This window comes from Cervus canadensis, chromosome 30 (genome assembly GCF_019320065.1).
Source record: "Cervus canadensis isolate Bull #8, Minnesota chromosome 30, ASM1932006v1, whole genome shotgun sequence".
NCBI classification, from domain to species: Eukaryota; Metazoa; Chordata; class Mammalia; order Artiodactyla; family Cervidae; genus Cervus; species Cervus canadensis.
This window is the reverse complement of record NC_057415.1, coordinates 8,174,233-8,196,199: the sequence shown is the minus strand read 5'-3', so window position 1 is coordinate 8,196,199 and position 21,967 is coordinate 8,174,233. Positions and strand designations below refer to the sequence as shown.

The 21,967-nt window shown below is 46.7% G+C and overlaps 1 protein-coding gene across 5 annotated transcripts in view; it reads right to left on the bottom strand.

The window, feature by feature from the left end:
- PTK2B (protein tyrosine kinase 2 beta) overlaps positions 1-21,967 on the bottom strand; it is a 133,701-nt gene that overhangs the window by 26,123 nt on the left and 85,611 nt on the right. For all 5 annotated transcript variants that reach the window (XM_043453319.1, XM_043453322.1, XM_043453323.1 and 2 more), the window contains exons 3-13: positions 9,798-9,976; positions 9,596-9,683; positions 7,830-7,909; positions 4,659-4,721; positions 4,208-4,262; positions 3,633-3,773; positions 3,151-3,225; positions 2,438-2,539; positions 1,665-1,782; positions 1,063-1,102; positions 392-438 (exon numbers count right to left, since the gene is read on the bottom strand). In XM_043453319.1, coding sequence (XP_043309254.1) covers positions 392-438; positions 1,063-1,102; positions 1,665-1,782; positions 2,438-2,539; positions 3,151-3,225; positions 3,633-3,773; positions 4,208-4,262; positions 4,659-4,721; positions 7,830-7,909; positions 9,596-9,683; positions 9,798-9,976 — 988 coding nt within the window. The remainder of the gene's footprint in view (positions 1-391; positions 439-1,062; positions 1,103-1,664; positions 1,783-2,437; positions 2,540-3,150; positions 3,226-3,632; positions 3,774-4,207; positions 4,263-4,658; positions 4,722-7,829; positions 7,910-9,595; positions 9,684-9,797; positions 9,977-21,967) is intronic.

The window sequence follows — 21,967 nt, the reverse complement described above, 5'->3', positions numbered from 1 at the left end:
ACATGTTCGCGCTCACACTCAGTTTAGCAGTTGTGTCCAACTCTTTTCAACCCCACGGACTGTAGCCCACCAGGCTCCTCTGGCCATGGGATTCTCCAGGCAAGAATACTGGAGTGGATTGCAGTTTCCTTCTCCAGCGATCTTCCCGACCCAGTGATCGAACCTAAGTCTCTTGTGTCTCTTTCATTGGCAGGTCAGTTCTTTACCACTGAGACCCAAGGGAAGCCCCGCCCAATACATGTTAGCTATTATGATATTTTTAGCTGTCACTGAACAGTCATAGGGGAAGTTCATTTTTCTGTAACTTTGAGAGAATCCTTCGGGATGCCACAAGAGCAGGCAGAAGGGAGGCTCTGGGTGCGGACAGAGGACAGCAGGTGGGCAGGCTTACCTATGCTGCAGCTTTCTGAAAGGTGGGGCCGCCGAGCCTCCAGGTTTCTACAGGAGGAGAGGACAGGGCAGGAGCCCAGTGAGCTCAGAGCCTGGCAGTGCCCCCCAGGGCAGCCTCATCCTCCCCCTCCCTTCCACCCTGCCTGTTCTGATGGCGCTAAGCTGGGAGCATGGCCCAGGCCACCAGGAGACAGGAGGGAGGTTTGCTTGCTAAGTCGTTTCAGTTGTGTCCGATTCTGCTACCCTGTGGACTGTAGCCTGCCAGGCTCCTCTGTCCCTGGGATTCTTCAGGCAAGAGTACTGGAGTGGGTTGCCATGCCCTTCTCCAGGGGATCTTCCCCACCCAGGGATTGAACCCATGTCTCTTACACTGGCAGGCAGGTTCTTTACCACTAGCCCCACCTAAGGGGACAGCAGCAATCCCTCCCACCTCCCCCGCCCAAGATGGTGCCAGGAGGCTTTAGGGCACAGGAATAACCCCGCACGAATTTACTGGGAGAAATTTACTGGTGAAAAATAACCACTTGTGAAATGCTGGAATTCCAGCATTTTCTCCTGGGGGCCAGAAACTGGAAACCGTGGCGGGGGAGGCCCCCGTTCGGTCTGCCTTCCTAAGGAAGACCCCGGCTGAGGGCAGGGCCAGTTCTCCGCCTCTCGGTTGGTTGTACTCACAGCGTGGGGATCTGGGGCAGACTGTTCCGCTTCTCAGCATCTGGGGAGAGGAGAGAAAGAAGGGGAGCTGGAACCAGGGCCTCAGTGCCCCAGATGGATGACGGACCTCATTGCTTCTACCAGCCGACAGGCGGAAGACCCCTCCCGCCACTCTATGGCCCCTGAGAGTCGGAGTGGAAGCTGGATAGGCAGTTGCCCTGAACTGGAATCCTTTTAGCAGAAGAAACTCTCAGACTTTCTCTGCCACTGTCACACGTCCCAGCCTGACCCTTGCTTTCTGCTTCCATCCCCAAACAGGACGGACCAGCCATGTTCTGGGAACAGCTTTGATCTTCCCAGGGTGACAAACATCTCTCCATCAGAATTTGCCCCCCGCACCCCGCGCCGCCCTTGGTCAGCGGGGCCAGGGCTTTAGCCAAGGATCTGGGATGGGGTCACAGGGAGTGTCCGGCAGGGCTGGGTGAGCTCCTCCCCATACTTCCAAAGGCTCTTCATTCACATATCCGCCAATGGTTTAGCTTCTCCTGCTCCTCCCTGGAGGCTTGGCTCGGGTATGCCACCCACTGCCTGCTGGGCCAGGTTACCTTGAAGTGGAAACACACCTTTCTTGGCTCGAATGATGAGAGAGCCGTTGTGCTCTCCTTGCAGCCGGCAGTAACCATCTACGAGGTCAGCCATGTTCTCGGCCTCTGCCAGAGAGGAGGTTTTGATGGACAAGGACTGCAGGGAAGAGACCAGCCAAGGATGAGACCCCAGAGCCTTGGCTAGAGTCAACTCCACGGGACTGCAGGACTCCTAACCATGGCCTGCCTGGACTCCACCAGCTCTTCTGGGGCTCGGCTTGCATTCCCCGTTGCCACCAGGGGGAGCTCTCGTCACCCTGCCCAATTGACCTTACACTCCAGGAAGGGAATTCCTTTTTCTAGCCACTGAGTGTATAGCACATGCCTTGTATGCTTGAGCAGAAATGGAGAGAAGGGAAGAGGGAGGGAGTGGGGCAGAGCACACGTGGATGAAAGGACAGGCATACGACCTGTTTGTGGTCTGAGGTCTCTCTCATTCTCCCACCTACAACAAGCCCTGGGTCCCCAAGGCGTTGGTTCTGAGGCACTGTTACTTGTTCACAGTTAGACCTCTGATCTGGACCTTGATTTCTGGTCACTTTACTCCGGCCCTCCCCCAAACTTCCTACAACGTCTTTCTTGCAATTTTTAACAACAGTTTTGCTTCCTGATGTACTTTTCCTTAGTTTGACATCATTCTGCTACCTGGTCTAAGAAATAGGTGCCCTTTACTTAACAAGATCTCAGCAGCCAGGGAAGCCCTAGCCAGGATGGCCTGAGCAAGCATGCCCAATGTTCTCAGAGATGCTCACCTGTGGAGCGCCTTCGATGCCCAGCTGCAGTACCGCCTGGCCTTCCTCCAGAGGGAGGCACCTGATGGACTTGATCTGCTTGAATTCGGCCAGGCAGGTGGGCTGTGGGAACGGAGGGGTTCCTTCAGACCACCCCATTCTTGGGATCGGGCCAGGAGGATTGATCAGTATGGGGTGGGGGTGGGGAGCGAGGAAGAACTAGGCATTGGAGTCTCTCGGCAGGGATGAAGAGGGAATCAAAGACTATTCAGGTTAGAAGGATCACCTAGCCCAAGCCCCTTGCAGAAGGAAAAATGAGCCTCGAAAGAGTCAGGGTTTGCCACAGTCATGCCAAGCTGCTGGTAGGGCCAGGGCTGGACCTCGTTCTTCTGACTCCCAGGGACATGATAGCCCCATATGCCATTAAAAAAGCAACTACTATTGCCAGAAGAGCAACAGTAGTACCCTTCCCTCTTCCCCTCCCCCACCTTAACCACACCTGTCTCCAGCCCCTCTGTGCCAGGGACAGTCCCAGGGATGTAGAGACCCACGCTCCCCATGCCGTTATCCCAAATAGCCTCCCCACAGCTGCTGATACCAAGAGCCTCTCTGCTGTCAGCAATGGGGCGGAAGAACCGATGGGACAGGCCAGGATGGGAGGCAGCCAAAAGGGGAAGCACGCTCTGCCTGGAGCTGGGTGGGGCCTGCCCCCTCCCTACCCCATCGCTCTCTACCTTTGCATCTTGACTTGTCAGCTGGCGGATGCCCTTAGGGCCGATGACCAGGTCCACAGTGATGTTCCATCCTTGCTGGAATCAAAGGAGACGCAGGCTGTTGCCTCTGCTCTGCCCGCCCGTACTTCAGAGGCTTGAAAACAGCTCACTAGCTCGACACAAGCCATGTCTCCTGGGCCCTCCAGCTCCTTCCATCCTAACCTCCCACCATACAGATCACCCCACTCCCAACACTCTGCCAGCACTGCCCACCTCCTCCTAGAGTTGGAGCCAAGGTTTCAGCTCCCTTCCGCAAGCAAGTGGCTTAGCGTTAGTTGCATTTTCAGATATACTGGGGGAGGTCCTGGGGCTACAGAACCTACAAGCAGCAGGTTGGAGGGTTGTCTCGACCCCCACTCCCACCCTGAGTTGCCCTCGTGGCCTGCTCTCCTGAGAGGCTTGGGATTTGGGTCAGGGGGAGAATGAAGAGAGAGTGGCGTTACAATGAGTTCACAGCGATAGGTCTCCTGGTCAATGTTGGCGAAGCCTGCGAGGGTGTTGAAGAACTTCATGACGCACTCCTCCTCCCGGAGCGAGGCGTACTGCTGGAACGTCTGCTGGATCATCTTCCGGAACTGCTTGGGCTGGGCGAGAGGGTCAGGGGTGAGCGGGGCCCGATTCCTTCCCTTAGGATCTCACCGCAGGCCTGCGCGCTGCTGTAGGCCAGTCCTTAGGCCTCTGTAGACCGTGAGGGCAGTGGTGATCTCTTACACCTGTGGTCTCAAGGGAGCTCACCATGGCCCTGGGAGGGAGGCAGGTGTGGTAGCACCCCCGGTGTTCAGGTCATAGAGCTAACTGGCCTCTGATGTGGAACTAGAGCAGGGTTTCTTGATTCTGGGACACAGACGGGCCCATGGAATGCATGGAGCAGTCCCAGGTCCAGATGGCCTAAGGCACCAGAGACACCCTGGCTTCCCCAAGGGTCCCCAGCTCCATCCCTTACAGATCTAATCCTTGGGGGACATAAGGGAGACATGAAGGGAGTCTTTCTGGGCTCTTCATCCACTGGTTTCCTCACCTTTAGGTTCTCTTGCATTTGCTTTGGGAAAAACAGGTCCAGGCCCACTTCTTTCCTGAAAGTAAGGGGGAAAAAGCAGCATTTGAGTCCCCTTTGGTGGCTCAAATGGTAAAGAACTGCCCACATTGCGGGAGACCCAGGTTCGATCCCGAGGTCAGGAAGATCCCTTGGAAAAGGGAATGGTAACCCACTCCAGTATTCTTGCCTGGAGAATTCCATGGACAGAGGAGCCTGGTGGGCTACCGTCCATGGGGTTGCAAAGAACTGGACAAGACTGAGTGACTAATACTTTCTGTATCCGCAGCTCAGGACTTCGGCCACTCAGGGAAAGGTGAGCACAGCAGGGAGGTGGCCCTAGCCTGGCTCTGGTCTGGGGGGGTGTGTGTGGGAGGCGAGCAAAAGGAGCAGGAGGAGGAGGGGAGGAGAGGCTGCGGCCAGTCCCAGAACTTACTCCAAGAGCTCGAAGTTGGACTTTTTGTCGAGTGCATTGTGGGGCATGTCCTTGAAGAACCGCCTGCAGAGAGAGAAGCCACGGGGAACGGGGCCATCAGAGCTGGGCCACCCAACGCCCACATGTTGGCCCAGAAGCACCCTCCCCTGCCGGATGTGGGAACGACTGGGAGGGAGAACGGAAGGAGAGGCGAAACATTCAGTATTTAGAAAACGATGAATTTTAGAAAACCCACAAATTTCCTTCCTAGGAAAGACTCCAGCTGTACTCCAGGGTGTCCACCTCTGGCTTATGCAGTTGGTGGGCAGAGGAGGAGGACAGGGGTTCTACCAGTGGTCTCTAAAAATAAATGACCCAAGGCAGCCAACACTCGACCTATAGCTGAGGAACACCGACACCCACCTTTGAGGTTCTGTGTTCCCTTTGTGACTTTCTTTCCCCTCATTTGCTACCTCTGAAAATCTACGTGTATGCATGCAAATAATTATAAAATATAGTACACATAAACACTTTAGCATTTACGGGGCAGAAGAAGAAAATAAAACAAATCCATAATACTACCACCTGGGGTGACATCTATTAAGTTTTTTTTTTTAATCTTAATGTCACAGATTTTTCTCTATGTGACTTTATTTTTTTTTCCATTTATTTTTATCAGTTGGAGGCTAACTACTTTACAACATTGTAGTGGTTTTTGCCATACATTGACATAAATCAGCCATGGATTTACATGTGCTATTAAATTTTTATACATATTCTTTAAGTATGATTTTCCCTTAAAATGTATGTCTTCATGGAGATTTTAATGTATTACTTATTTATAATAATTGTTTACGTGGAGACAATACTATTTGTCTTATCTTCCCTTCCCTGTTTGGATCATTGTGTCTAGTAATTTCTTCAACTGTTGCAGGCATTGTCCCACTCCTGATCATACATTAGTAACTCAGTGTTACTCTATCCCAGGTGTCCTTGTGCACATCAGGGAATAGTTTTATGCTGCTGATACCATAAACAGAGAAGGGCAAGTAACTTATGATTCATAAGCAATAAATTTACAAAATTCACAGTGTTTAGGAAAGAGTATGGTTAGACCTTCATCTCACACTTTATTATAAATATTTATTCTAGATAGATTAAAGGGAAAATGTTAATAATGAAATTATTTTAAAACTAGAAGAAAAGCTAGGGAAATATTCTCAAATCATGGAACTGAGAAGAATATCTAAAGCATGAAATCATAGATGAGATCTACAATAAAAACTTAAAACTGGTAGTGCTATGTCCTTAACAAGTTGCAGGATATAAAATTAACACACAGAAATCCCTTGCATTCCTATATACTAACAATGAAAAAACAGAAAGAGAAATTAAGAAAACAATACCATTCACCATTGCAACAAAAAGAATAAAATACTTAGGAGTATATCTACCTAAAGAAACAAAAGACCTATACATAGAAAACTATAAAACATTGATGAAAGAAATCAAAGAGGACACAAACAGATGGAGAAACATACCGTGTTCATGGATTGGAAGAATCAATATTGTCAAAATGGCTATTCTACCCAAAGCAATCTATAGATTCAATGCAATCCCTATCAAGCTACCAACGGTATTTTTCACAGAACTAGAACAAATAATTTCACAATTTGTATGGAAATACAAAACCTCGAATAGCCAAAGTAATCTTGAGAAAGAAGAATGGAACTGGAGGAATCAACCTGCCTGACTTCAGACTCTACTACAAAGCCACAGTCATCAAGACAGTATGGTACTGGCACAAAGACAGAAATATAGATCAATGGAACAGAATAGAAAGCCCAGAGATAAATCCACGAACCTATGGACACCTTATCTTTGACAAAGGAGGCAAGAATATACAATGGAAAAAAGACAACCTCTTTAACAAGTGGTGCTGGGAAAACTGGTCAATCACTTGTAAAAAAATGAAACAATTTTTAATAAACAGTATTTTTGAACATATTGTCAATATAGATAAGTAGTAATAATTATGGTCTCAGTTTTAGAGGAAAAAAATGCATTGGAAAAAACCTGACTTGGAGCTACTCTGCTAATGGAGGTTATCTCTGGTTAATGGAATTTCAAATGATTTTAGTCATTTTTTTCCTTCCCTACATGTTCCAAATACTCCACATTGTACAAGGCAGTGTGGCCATCCGCAACGCTCCCTGGGTTGGGTGAGCTGCAAAATGTACTTCCAGGTAACTGACCATATTGGCATGCTGCATGCAGTTAAGTAACTTTACAAAATAAATGTCAGCACGTGTCTACCAGCAAAGAGGTCTTTAGATCTTTCATGGTTACCCGATCATTCAAATTCATACTGTGCCCTCACTGTGTGCCAGGAGAAGGTGGCACCAACCCTGAGTTCAAGGATGGATTTCAGACGAGGGCATGTGAACCACTCAGCATCTGACAGAGTGGTGCATACACACGGCCTTATGGCCAATCTGTGCACGGAGGGGTAGGTGGGGTGGACCTGGGGAATGGGAGGCTTTGAGATGGAGAGACCCTTGAGTGGGCACTGAAGGAAGAGCCCAGGGCCACACTGCCTGTTATCAAGGTGTGCGTCACAGGCATGCTCCGAGGTTTTCTATGAATGTTGAGGGAAAGCGAACAAGCTTGGGGGCTTCCTTGGGGGCTCAGTAGTAAAGAATCTGTCTGCAGCACAGGAGATTCAGGTTTAGTCCCTGGGTTGGGAAGATCTCCTGGAGGAGGAAATGGCAACCCACTCCAGTATTCTTGCCTGGAGAATCCTACGGACATTGGAGCCTCGTGGGCTACAGTCCGTGGGGTCGCAGAGTCAGACACGACTAAGTGTCTGAGCTGGATGATTTACTAACTCTGTACACATCTATTAGCATCTACTGGAGTGGGGGATGGCAGGCAGACGGAAGAAGCTGGAGCCTGGAGGCAAGAGCAGTGGCAGCCAAAGGCAGATAGGGGACACCGACCAGAGAGAGGGCTGGCGCCTCTCTTCCCAAGGCCAGACAGTGAGCACCTCGGGGCCTTACCATCTGTCAGCCACCACTTGTCCCGTTCCGGCTCTCGCATTCCCGCCCTGGAGGAGAGTCCAAGCTGGCAGAGAGCCCAGTGGAGGAGGGAAGGAGCAGGCACTCTCCCTGGAGTGGCCTGGAGGCCACCTACCTGAGCTCCAGACAGCCCAGCTGCAGGGCCATCCCTTCGCTGACCTTGCTGGCATAGCGCTGCATGTAGTCGTTCCGGAGCTGGCAGGGAGAAAGGCCACGGTTCAGACTCCCACCCTCGCTCCCCATTTCCCTGAGATGAGCAGAGGCCCCAGGAGGTGGAGGGGGCTTTGAACACCATCCTGCTGCCCTGAGTGGTCTCTCATCCCTCCCCTGACAAATGCATAACCGCGTAGCAGGAGGGGGAGGTGCCCTGGGTAGTGTTGACTGTGCCCCCACAGGCGCAATCGAGTTTTTGAAGCACTTTCCTAGCACATTTTTTTCAAGGGTCCACAAGGCAGGAAGTTCAGGTTCCCCTCTCCCACGCCTCACTTTGGAGATAAAGAAACTGGGAATGGGGGGAGGAGGTAGTCATTTATTCTGGCTTCCCAATGGCTCAGCGGTAAAGAATCCTGCAGTGCAGCAGACACAGATGAGGGTTTGACCCCTGGGTTGGGAAGATCCCCTGGAGGAGGGCATGGCAACCCACTCCGGTATTCTAGCCTGGAGGGGCGAGAGGAGCCTGGCGGACTACAGTCCTTGGGTTTGCAAAGAGGTGGACACGACTGAGCGACTGAGCACACACGCACGCAGTAATTTACCCAAAGCCTTGTTGGTGAGTAGTGACGGATGTCACTCAAGATACAAGAAAAGTCCGGCTTGGCCAGTAGAGGACCAGGAGGGAGACGGAGGCTGGGGCAAAGGCCAGACAGAAAACAGCCGTGGCGGCTCTTGTGCACGTGGTGCTTATTCCCCGCCACATCTCGTGCTGGGCACCTCAGGGGCACTGCAGCCAGGAGTGTGGTGAGCTCCAAACAGCTCACGGAAGTCAGCTATTAAGTTTTCCAAAACTTTGTGAGCTGCTTGATATATCAGTCTTTTTTTTTTTTAATTTTTTTATTAGTTGGAGGCTAATTACTTCACAACATTTCAGTGGGTTTTGTCATACATTGATATATCAGTCTTTTGAAATGAGGCCAAGATGGGAGAATTTGATTTAGCTTAGTTGCTAAGTTGTGTTTGACTCTTGTGACCCCACAGACTGTAGCCCATCAGGTTCCCCTGTCCATGGGATTTCCCAAGTAAGAATACTGGAGTGGATTGCCATTTCCTTTTACAGGGGATCTTCTGGACCCTGGGATCGGACCCAGGTCTCCTGCATTGCAGGTGGATTCGTTACCGCCTGAGCTACCAGGGGTTATTTACAAACACGGAGATTGGCAAGCACTACAAATCAGAGAGCTGGTTTACCAGTACACCGCTAGTACTATCGTTAGGTCTTCACGGCAGCCCAGTAACGTACGTATTCTTCTTATCACCCCCTTTTTATAGAAGAGGAAACAAGCTCATGCAGGTAAATTAGGTCCCCAGGGGTTTCAGGCTGGAACGTGGCAAAACTGGGCTAGAAACCAGGTGTGTCGGACAGCTGAGCCTGTGTGCTGGGATTGCTTCCCTTCTCTTTGGACTTGCTCTGCCTGCTTCCCCAGCCAGGTCTTCTGGGTAGTAGATAGCCACTAGGAAAATCCAAGAGGCCCTGTGCCTATGGGGAGGGGTCATTCTGCCCTCAGGTGTGAGGGAAGCAGGTTTGGATAGCTGACCAGGGACCAAGGAATGTCCCCGAGAGAAGCTTCCTGGAATGGGACCTTCAAAATGCAAGCCTTGTCTTTCCATCTCCCCAGGAGAGGATGGTCATAGGACCCAGGGGACCGGAAGATAAACTACTTCTACCTGTTGGTAAAAATAAAGTAGCGTGGTCCTGTCTTCTTTCAGGCTCTCCATGAAGTCTTCTGGCAGGTAGCGGATTTGAAGGTCATACCTGGGACAAGAAGTTCAATTTCTCTGGTTGACAGAGGGAAGCTGGTCCTACCAGGGGCTGCCCACTCCTCATTTTCCCCCTCCCCCGTTCCAGAAGCTGCGGCTCCTCTCTTACCTCCACTCGGCTTCCACATGTAGACACTCATACTTGTCCTGCACTTCCCCCACTGTCATCAGTGGGTGCAGCCAGTGGATCTCGTCTGACTTCATGTGCTTCAGCCTCAGCCCATAGCAGTCAGCCAGCTGGATGTTGGGCCCGATCCGCCCGCTCAGCAGGATGGAGGCGATGACATCCTACAGAGGAGAAGAGAGAGGGCTTGACTCAGGGGTATGCCCTTCTGGGCTCCCACAGTCCTCACAGAGCCCGTGGAGGTGTGATTCTCTAGGGTGGGATTCTGACTTAAACGCTTTATTCGTCTCTGATTCACAAGCACTTAGTGTAAGGCTGGGTACACGGTAGGCTCTGTGTGATGAACGAACAAGTTTGCAAAATCAGACAGGGATGGAGGAACTGAGAGGAGAAGCAAAGGAGAAAATGCAGTGAGCAAAGAGCATGAATTCCATGCGTATGCATTTCATTCCAACCCAACCAAGCCATCACTACCGAGCACTGACCATGTAAGAAGCACCCTCTGAATGGCTTCCAATTTAGCCAGCATTACCAAGCCTCTGCAGCAGGCATTTCTGGGAGCTGTGCATACATTATTTCACTGATTCTGTGCAACACAAGGGAGCAGGTGTTACATCCCCATTTGGCCAATGGGGAAACTTATGGAGATCACAGGGGCTTCCCTGATAGCTCAGTTGGTAAAGAATCCACCTGCAATGCAGGAGACCCAGGTTCAATGCCTGGGTGGGGAAGATCCCCTGGAGAAGGGATAGGCTACCCAGTCCAGTATTCTTGGGCTTCCCTAGTGGCTCAGCTGGTAAAGAATCCGTCTGCAATGCGGGAGAGCTGGGTTTGATCCCTGGGTTGGGAAGATCCCCCAGAGAAAGGAAAGGCTACCCACTCCAGTATTCTGGCCTGGAGAATTCCATGTACTATACAGTCCATGGGGTTGCAAAGAGTCAGACACAACTGGGAGACTTTCATTTCACTTCACTTTAATGGAGATCACATAGCTCATGGCATTAAGCTGGAATATGGACTCTGAACCCTGGACTCTGAGGACTAGTACTAGATCAAGTTGCTTCATGGAAAGGTAGGCTGGGTAAGATAGAAGAGAAGGACTCATATTAGGGATTAAGTGGCACCATTTCTGCACAAGAAGCATGGACACCAGAAACAAAGTATTGACAAAAAATTAGGTGCCCTCCGTATTCCTGCTTTCTTGATCAGAAGCCAGCCCACCCCACAGCCTGATGCCATAGCTTCCTGGCCTGGAGCCTGAGTTGGATTAAGAGGCCCATTGACAGCAGCCTGGAAAACCACCATCTATAAAGTCCTGTCTAGTTCTGAAATCACATTGGTTCCACTTTAATTCAGGTTTCTCATGGAGTTCCACACATCATTGGTTAATCAAGCCCACTCCTGATGGAGTAAAAAGTACTCTAAAGGCAAATGAAAAAACTCACAAGCACGAACCAATCTCTGCTGAGTATCTTTGTAGTACATGCCACCCAGTCTGAGATCCCTGTGAATATTGAAAACTTCAAATATATAAGAAGATAGAAGTCAGTAGATTAGTATAATAAATCCCCATGTATACCCCACCCATCTTCAACAGTTACTAACATTTTGCCATTTTTACTTCTTCTATAACACCACCATCTGTTACTTAACCACCACTGAATTATCGTCAATTTTTACAGTTCTTCTTTCACGGTGAAATTCTTATTAATTTAAAGACACAAAGTTTAGCTACATAGTTGGACACATGAACACACCTGTGCAACCCACATACCAATTAAGATATTTCCAGATCTCCAGAAAGTTCCCTCATATCCCTTTTCAGTCAACTTTTATGGCATATTCCTACTTCCGGTTCTAGGCAACAATTTTTTCCTCCCACTTTTACTTAGTTTTGCCTGTTGTTGAACTTCATATAATTGGAATAATTTCGTATATATTATTCATCCTCCTGTTGCTAAATACCTGGGTTATTTCTCATTTTTGGCTATTGTAAATAAAATTACTATGAGCATTAATGTATAAGTCTTTTTGAGTATGTGTGTTGTCATTTCCTCTGGACAAATACCTAGGAGAGAAAGGACTGGGTCAAAGGTAGATGAACTTTATAAGTGATCACCACAATGATTCCATTTTATATATATATATTATGATATATGAGATGTCCATCACACTACATCCTCTCCAACTTTTGGTGTTATAAATGTTTTTAACATTAGACATTTTAGTGAGTATGCACAGTATCCCATTGTGCTTTTAATTTGCACTTCCCTGAAGACTAACAATATTGAGTACTCTTCCATCTGCTTATAACCATTGATATATCTTCCTTTGTGAGGTACTCATTCAAATTCGTTGTCCACTGTGTGTGTGTGTTTATTGATTGTAGGAGGTCCTTGTACAATCTAGATAAAAGTACTTTGCATATGTCTTATGAATATTTTCTCTAGATCTGTACTGTGAAAGAAAGTGAAAGTGAAAATCACTCAGTCATGTCCGACTCTGCGACCCCTTGAACTGTAGCCTGCCAGGCTCCTCTGTCCATGAAGTTCTCTAGCTCAGAATACTGGAGTATTCCCTTCTCCAGGGGATTTTCCCAACCCAGGGATCAAACCCAGGACTCCCACATTGCAGGTGGATTCTTTACCATCTGAGCCACGAGGGATGCCCAAGAACACTGGATTGAGTAGCTTATCCCTTCCCCAGGGGGAAGGAATAAGAATTCTTTCCCAGGAATTCCCAGGAATAAGGAATTTCAGACCCAGGAATCGAACCAGGGTCTCCTGCATTGCAGGTGGATTCTTTATCAGCGGCGCCACCAGGGAGGCCCAGATCTGTACTGTGCCTAGTATTTATTTCCTTAACAGCACCTTTCAATAAAGTCTCATTTACCCAAATATTCTTTTATGGTCAGTGCTTTTTGCATCTTAAGAAATATTTGCCTGTCTCCAAATCATGAATATATTCTTCTGTTTTCTTGTATAAACTTCATAGCTTTAGGACTTCCCTGGTGGTCCAGCGGCCAACGCAGGGGTCATGGGTTCGATCCCTGGTCTGGAAAGATTCCATGTGCAGGGGGACACTAAACCTGTGTGCCACAGCTATTGGAGTCCTCATTCCCTAGAGCCCATGCACAATGAGAGAAAACTGCAGACTGCAGCTGGAGAGGAACCCCTGCTCTCCAAAACCAGGAAAAGGCCACACGCAGCAACAAAGACTTGGTGCAGCCAAAAATTAATTGATTTTAAAAAGGTTATAAAACAAAAACATCATAGTTTTAGCTTTTACCTTTGTCTCTGTGATTGAGCTTGAGTTAACCTTTGTGTCTGGTGTGAAGTAGGGGTCAAATAAATTTTTTTTATCATAAAGATCTATGGTTATTCAGCATTGGCTGTTGATTTTCATTTCCTAATCGAATTGTTTTGTTGTCTTTGTCAAAATCAACTGGCCATATAAATTCTGGGCTGTCAGTTCTGTTCTATTGATTTCTGCCTGCACTATGCCAATGCTACTCTGTCTGCATTACTGTAGCTTTAGATAAGATCTTTAAAATTTTTATTTATTTATTTAACTTAGTTTGGTGTGCTGCGCACTGGCTTTCTCTAGTTGCAGTGAGTGGGGGGGTCCTCCCTAGGAGCAGTACGTGGGCTTCTGTTTGTGGTGTCTTTTCCTAGTTTCGGAGTAGGAGCTCTAGGTACCTGTGCTTCAGTAGTCACCATGTGCAGACTTAGTGGTGCCAAAGCATGTGAGGTCTTAGTTCCCAGACCAGGGATCGAACCTGTGTCCCCTGCATTGGCAGGCAGACCAGAGAACCAGTGAACCACCGAACCACCATTCTTAACCAGTGAAACGCCAGGGACGTCCCTAGAGGAGATCTTGAAGTCAAACAGCATAAGCCTTCCGCCATTTCCTCCCGAAGATTATTGTGCTATTCTTGGCCTCTGCATCTCCATATACATTTTTGAATCAGTTTGTCACTTTCTATTTAAAATATCTGCTGAATTATGATTGAGATTGTGTTACATCTACAGCTTAGAGAGGGAGAACTGGCATCTTCACAGCACGGAGTCTTCCAATCCTCACACATGGTATATCTCTCCACTTATTTTGCTTGTCTTTCATGTTTGCCAGCAATAATTTGTAGTTTCCAGTGTATAGGTTTTACAGGTCTTTTGTTAAATTTATTCCTAATTTTAACAATTAGGACTGATGCTGAAACTCCAATACTTTGACCACCTGATGTAAAGAGCTGACTCATTGGAAAAGACCCTGATGCTGGGAAAGATTGAGGGCAGGAGGAGAAGGGGACGACAGAGGATGAGATGGTTGGGTGGAATCACTGACTCAGTGAACATGAGTTTGAGCAAACTCCTGGAGACAGTGAAGGACAGGGAAGCCTGGTGTGCTGTAGTCCATGGGGTCACAAAGAGTCGGACATGACTTAGCAACCAAACACGACAACATGGTTTGAAAGAGAAAGGTCTGTTTACTGAGAGAACCTAGGACCAACGACACCCTGATAGTCAATTGGATACCAAACACCTAGTCTTACTTTCCAAATACCCTTCTGTACTAAACAAATCTAGGATTCCTTGGAGAAATACTGATTCCCCGGCTGGGGCAAAGAAGGTATGAGATGAGCCTGGAATATATTTTTGTATTAGAGAAAAAGGAAGTGTTTAGAGAATGTTGGGGAACACATAACAAGGAACCAGTATCAGCTTAAAGGGACTGGGACAAGCCAAGTCTGGGAGAACATAAGCATTAAAGTCTATCATGGTGGAGTGTGTCCACAGAATAAAACAGAATCTAGGACAGATAAGTAAAAAACTGGGGGAGAAGAGGATGCTTTTCTTTAGAGTAGAATACTAACTAGGAAATGCAGAAGAGAGGATGGAAATAGAGAGTCACTGCCAACAAACCCAGTGTTGGTTAGTTCAGGCATGATTCATCAATGGAAGATAAGGCTGAAGGGCAGAGGATACTGACATGGTCTGAGTGTATCTCCTTTCAGACACTAATCAAATACAAAGGAAAACCTGGCAGACATAAATGACCAGGTCAACAAAGATAACTTCACCAGTGCTAGAACATGGTAAAGAGGACGTGCCTCCCACCTTGATACACTGAGATGGGTATAGGACATCATTTCTGTGCCAACTCTGCTCTGAGTTCATGATGAGTCTAGGCACGGACCTGGGTGAGTGGTCTCCTCAGAGACTGATAGATAGAATAAAGGACTTAACTCTCTCAGACTGAGAAACTTTCAGATTGGAGGAGACCAGAGAGATATGACAATAAAATGCAATGTGTGTTCCTGGACGAGTCAGGAAAAATGGATATTTTAGGCACAGTTGGTGAAATTTGAATGGGTTCTATGGTTAGGGCTTCCCTGGTGGCTCAGTAGTAAAGAATTCACCTGCCAACGCAGGAGACCTGGGTTCGATCCCTGGGTCAGGAAGATCCCCTGGAAAAGGAAATAGCAACCCATTCTAGTATTCTTGCCTGAGAATCCCATGGACAGAGGAGCCTGGTGGGTTACACTCCATGGGGCCACAAAGAGTAGGACATGGCTTAGCAACTGAACAACAAATGGTTTAGATGGTAGTGGTGATTGTAGCAATGGTGATTTCCCACTTTAGATGGTCACAATTCTGTAGAAGAGTGTCCTTGTGTGGGAGAAATAAACACTGAAGTCTTTTCAGTGATGGAGCAGTATTGCTGCAACTTGCTTTCAAATAACTCAGAGAGAAATTAAAGATAGTGGGCATAGTGTATGCATGTTTATGAAGAGATAGAGCCACTACATATGGAAAATAACACATTTAAAAGATTGGGAAATCTGGGTGTAGGTGATATGGGACTTCAGACATATCTTTCAACTTTTTTATAAGTTTTAAATAATTTCAAAATGAAGACAGTCTCTGGTAAGGGAGATTTCCAGCCATATAAGAATTAAAGGCACCATATCAAATGGACTAATAGAATTTCTGCCCAGCTGGACAGGGGCCTTGCATCCAGCTTCTCTTCCACTCAGAGTCTCTGAGAGGAACCAGACTGTATCCACTCTTCGCTCTGTGGTTTGTAAAACTCTCCAGGGCATAACTGGTGCAAAATTTTTTCCCCTAGGTTTCCTTCTAAAACACAACCAACTTCTATCATAGGGATGTTGGGAAAAGGTTAACTCTAGATCCTTATAGTGGAAATTCATTAAGAGACTCTTCATCCAACAGATTTTCATAGGAAGATGGATCTCAGCTTACCTTACTCAGGTAAGGAAGAGTATGAAGTGTACTATTCGGGGGGCTGCTTGGTACTGAGCAGGCTTTTACCAGAAGGCATTCTTCCTAGAGGAGGAAACCTGAAGTTCCTGGGGGGAGGCAACTCCACCCACCATCACCATCACCCCACTAGTTACTGACAGAAGGATGTTGTACATAGAAGAACTTGGCTTCTCTTTGTCCTTGCTTCTGGGAAGGGAGCCTCTGAACCCCTGAAATTTCCTACGTATCACTTAGAGTATCTTTATTGTTCCTGGTGGGTTCCTTGGACTGAGGTTTATGCTGATGAAGTGATTCACAGTGGGCCCCTGAAAAGTCTCATGATGGGGGCTGGCCTTGTTGGAAAAACCAACCATGTCATTAGAGGTTTAGAGCTTTGAATCACATGATATTAGCCTGGCTGAGGAGGAGGAGGTGGAAGGTTGGAAGATTGAATCAAATAGATAAAGAAAATGTGATACATAAATACAATGGAATATTACTCAGACATTAAAAGGAATGGAATAATGCCATTTGCAGGAACATGGACAGACCTGGAGATTGTCATACTCAGAGAAGTAAGTCAGATAGAGAAACAGAAATATAATATGATATTCCTTATATGCAGACTCTAAAAAGAAATGATACAAATGGATTTATTTATTTACAAAACAGAATAGACTTGCAGATTTTAAAAATGAACTTGTGGTTGCCACAGGGAAGGATGGGGGGATGGGACAGTTAGGGAGTTTGGGATGGACATGTACACACTGCTATATTTAAAATGGATAACCCACAAGGACCTACTATATAGCACAGGGAACTCTGTTCAGTGTTATGTGACGGCCTGGTTTGGGGGAGAAGGGATATATGTATACATATGGCTGAGTCCCTTCACTGGTCACCTGAAATGTACAACATTGTTAATTGGCTCTACCCCAGTAGAAAATAAAAACTTTAAAAATAAAATAAATAAAAAAGAAGACGCTTCTATTCAGGGGGTGGAAGGGAGAAAGTGGCTTAAGTGGAGGGGGGTCCTAGAGTGAGCTGGGGAATCAATTTAAAGGAAAAAAAACCGAGGTTTGACATGATCTCACCATGGAGGCTTCTGCATCAGCCCTGCCGCCCCCCTCCCCCCTCACTGCCTCCTCTCTCATATCCACACAGCTTCTGGTCCAAATGGTGGGAGCAGCAGTATCAGCCCTCTGCCCACAGCTCATAAACTGTCGTTAATGAGTTCCATATTTTTTTCTCTATGAATAAATCACTTTGAAAACCAATAGTATAGGGTGTTTACCTACTCACGAAATTGCCATATGTAACATGATAGAAAAGGGTTGGGGTAAAGGTGTCTTAATTTTATCAATTGTTATTGAGCTAAGCCCAGGATTCTTATTTTTTTTTTTTGCTACAAGAAAATCTTTCCTTCTGCCCATGTGAGGGCTACTGAAAGGCAGGCCCCCAATCAGCCCATGGGTCACAGCTTCGGATGTGCAAACAGTGGGATTTCTGTGTCTTTTCCTCCTGCTTGACTGACATAAAAGTATTGGCTTTGTCAACCAGTGTGAAGACCTCAGACTGTCTTCACCTCTCTCCCTGTTCTCTGGCATCTCCTCTTACGGGTCAGAAACAAACAAGAGGCAGATGTCTATCCCCATGCCCAGGATAATTTAGTTCTAAAGAAAAAAAATCACCCGAGCAATTAATTCCTCAATCCATTTTCTTGCTCTTTTGTTGGAGTTGAGTCACATTTTTTTCCATCTGAAATTCATTTTTTTTTCCCATTTATTTTTATTAGTTGGAGGCTAATTACTTTACAATATTGTAGTGGTTTTTGTCATACATTGACATGAATCAGCCATGGATTTACATGTATTCCTCATCCCGATCCCCCCTCCCACCTCATAGTGTGAAGGCTCAGACAGTAAGGAATCTGCCTGCAATGCAGAAGACCTGGGCTCAATCCCTGGTTGGGAAGATTGCCTTTAGAAGGGAATGGCAACCCACTCCAGTATTCTTGCCTAGAGAATCCTATCGACAGAGGATCCTGGGGGGCTATAATCCAGGGGCTCGCAAAGAGTCGGAAATGGCCAGCAACTAAACCTTCATGCCTCATGTTACACCCTGTACTGGGTGACTGGTCACTGTGGGGGTTTCAAGCCCCTGTCCTTTCACGCCCAGCAGAGCTGTCCTATCCCGGCTCCTGTGCCCCCTGTGACATGTCCTGTCACAGCCCAACTCTTTTCTCTGCCCAGTCCTGTTTTTTTTAACACTCACTCCAGGTGAGGTTCACGGGCATGCTCACTGCTGCTTCCTGCCTGCAAAGATCAATAGGGTCTGCTTTCTGGGAACCCACCTGAGGCTCTGGCCTTCCTTTGCTTTCCAGGCTTGATCTAACTCACTCTCCTTACTCTTACTCTTTGGCTTATGAAAACAAAATGATGGAACCTAGGGACTTCCTTGGTGGTCCATAGTTAAGACTTCATCTTCCAATGCACAGGGTTTGGATTTCATCCCTGGTCAGGGAGCTAAGATCCCACATTCCTCTTGGCCAAAAAACCAACATGTAAAACAGAAACAATATGGTCCATATTTTAAAAAAATCTTTTAAAAATAATAGAAATTAAAATTTTAATAACTTGAAACTTTGGTTTTATAAAGTCCTGCTTAAATGGTACTTTAAAAGTTACCCCTTTGAGACGAACGGCATATTTAGGGAGGTGACTTTTGTTGCTGGGTCCTCATTTTCTAGGCAATAAGATCCAGACTCTTTAACATGAGGCATGAAAGGCCCTCCAGAATTTTCCTCCGTGTGTTTTTTCCAGATCGTCTCCCATGCTGACACACAGTGAATTCTAAGCACCTGCCATCTCCCAGTATTACTCTCCATGCCCAGGAGGCTCTTCCCTCCTGGAGGATGCCCGGTCCCCTCCCCTTCTGTCCTCTCCTGATTGAGTTGCATCAAAGCAGTCCCATCAAAGCAGTCAGTCCTAAAGGAAATCAACCATGAATATTCATTGGAAGAACTGAAGCTGAAGCTGAAGATCCAATACTTTGGCCGCCTGATTTGAAGAGCCGACTCATTGGAAAAGACCTTGATGCTGGGAAAGATGGAAGGCCAAAGGAGAAAGGGACAGCAGAGGATGAGATGGTTAGAGAGCATCACCAACGAAATGGACATGAATTGGAGTCAACTCCTGGAGATAGTGAAGGACAGCAAAGCCTGTTGCAAAGAGTCAGACAGGACTTATCAATGGAACAATAACAACAAGCTTTCTGACGTCCCCTGGGAAGGCTGCCTGAATTGCCTTGATGGTTTGTTTTCATCCCTGGGATCCCAAAGAAGTCTGCACACTCTAAGATGCTCTTGGGCTTCCCTGGTGGCTCAGATGGTAAAGAATCTGCCTGCAGTGCAGAATGCGGGAGACCTGGGTTTGATCTCTGGGTTGGGAAGATCCCCTGGAGAACAGCTATCCACTCCAGTATTCTGGCCTAGAGAATTCCACGGACAGAGGAGCCTGGAAGACTACAGTTCATGGGATTGCAAAGAGTCGGACACGACTGAGTGAGTTTCACTTTCATTTTTTTCTTTCAAGTTGCTGTTATGGGTTGAATTTCCCACCCTCCCCACTGGGATATGTTGAAATCCGAACTGCCAGACCTTAGAACATGACCTTATTTGGAAGCAAGGTCTTTAGAGAATAATCAACTTAAAATGAAGTAGCTAGAGTGGACCTTAATCCAATATGACTGGTGTTTTTATAAAAAAGGGAGATTCGGATGCAATGGGAGTTACACACCCAGGAAGGATGCCATGTGAAGATAGGGGATCTTGCAGAAACCAGTAATCGAGAAATCAAGCACCACACTCGGAAAGTTGGAGAACTCAGGTTTATTAGGCCGGCGGGCCCAGAGGAGTTAACACTCTAAGCTCTGAGGCCCAAACAAAGGGGTTATGGAGTTTTTATAGACAGACTATAGTGGGCAACACTAGCTGCTAATAGGCTGGTTTAAACTAAGGGTCTTCGTGCACTGGAACAGCGGTCAAGATGGGGAAGGGGATGCCTGACCTCTACACAGACAGGCACGATGAAGCAGGTTTGCAGGGGCTTGCAAAAAGCAGCACAAAGGTGAGTGAGATGAGCTCCAGTTCCTAGTATTGTGAGTCCCCACTTTCTGAGGCTACATGACATAGGTGGCCCAGACTCTGCAAGGAGCAAGCTGAGTTACAGAGGCAGAAGGAGCAGGAGGTTATGTAAAATTTTAATTTTTCCTTTTCATTCTGAGTGATACTTCTGTAAGCCCGGGAATGGTAATGGTTGCTAGGAACCCACCCAAGGTGAGAAAGATGCAAGGAAACATTGTTCTCTTACAGGTTTCTGAGGGAGCATGGCCCTACCAACAACTTGACCTTGGACTTCTAGCTTCCAGATCTGTGATAAAAATGAATTTTTGTTGTTTTGACTCACCCCACTTGTGTTGCTTTGTTAGAGAAGCAAGAAGAAATGAATACAGACATTCACCAATTAGAACTAAGACAATGATTGATGTTTGTCTTTCTAACCTTTCAAATGCAAGGTCGGAAGCCAAACTTTTACAATATTATCCTCTTGGCAAGCCCAGTGCTTGGCCCACAGGAGAGTCTCAAATACTTCAGGGATGAATGAATGAGTAAATGAATAGAAGCCAGCTCTCCGGATAACAAGTCGGGGTTATGAGAGACAGTGACCCACATTAAAAAATGTTCAAGAAATCAAGAGTGTGGTGACTAATGACATCACCAAGACTTTGGCATTTATCGGCTCCAGCAAGACTGTGCAGTAGGCCATGACCAGGTTACCGAACCTCCACTTCCTTATCTGAAAAATGGGGAGAATACCTCTTTCGTTGTGAGATTTTTGGATGGGATTAGATAACATATGGTATAAATATAAGGAGCAGATATAAAATTATAAACATGTAACACTGTCTCTTTTCCACCTTCTAAGGAGGTTTCCATGTACCGCTCAACTCTTGAACTTAGGTAGCATGAACTTGGTAATGGGGAGCATGAAGCAATACAGTTGAATCTGAATTATACGCTGGAAGAAGCAAAGACTTGACTGTGCGTGTGTGTGCTAAGTCGCTTCAGTTGTGTATGACTCTTTGCAACCCCGTGGATGGTAACCCGCCAGGCTCCTCTGTCTATGGGATTCTCCAGGCAAGAATACCGGAGTGGGTTGGCATGCCCTCCTCCAGAGGATCTTCCTGACCCAGGTATGGAACCGGCGTCTCTTACATCTCCTGCATTAGCAGGCGAGTTCTTTACCAGTAGTACCACCTGGGAAGCCAAAGAGTTGACGAAGAGAAGAAAAAGAATGGATTTTGCCATGAGCATAGAGGGAAAGAAAAGAGCCTTCATGGTCTGGATTTCAGGAATTTTTAAAAAAATGCAAGTAAAGATATTTTTGGTCAGCAGTCAACCCGATTGGATATTAAGACATGGCTATAAAAATGTTAAGAAATGTTGCTATTTTTCTTAAAAGTGATCCCTCAATGATATTTTCCCCCTAAGAGTTTACAGTAAAGATTCAAACTGATTTCTAATTATTTTTAGATAGCAGACTAATAATTTTTTGGAATGTGATACTACTAAGATTGGCTTCAAGGGTAAGCAAGCTGGTCAAGCTTTTGGTGGGTTCCAGAGATGTAAAAAGCTTACGTAGCAAGCTTATGTAGCAAGCTTACCTAGCCTTAAAGTAACACAGAGGAGTAGGTGCTTAATAAATGGTGGCCATTGACAGGGTGGGTGGGCAAAGGAGAAGAGACAAGCTTGGCTCAAGGTCAAGTTATCCTGGGAGTTGGATTAATGAACTCAAGAAGTCTATTTTGTTGTTGTTTTCATCACTAAGTCAT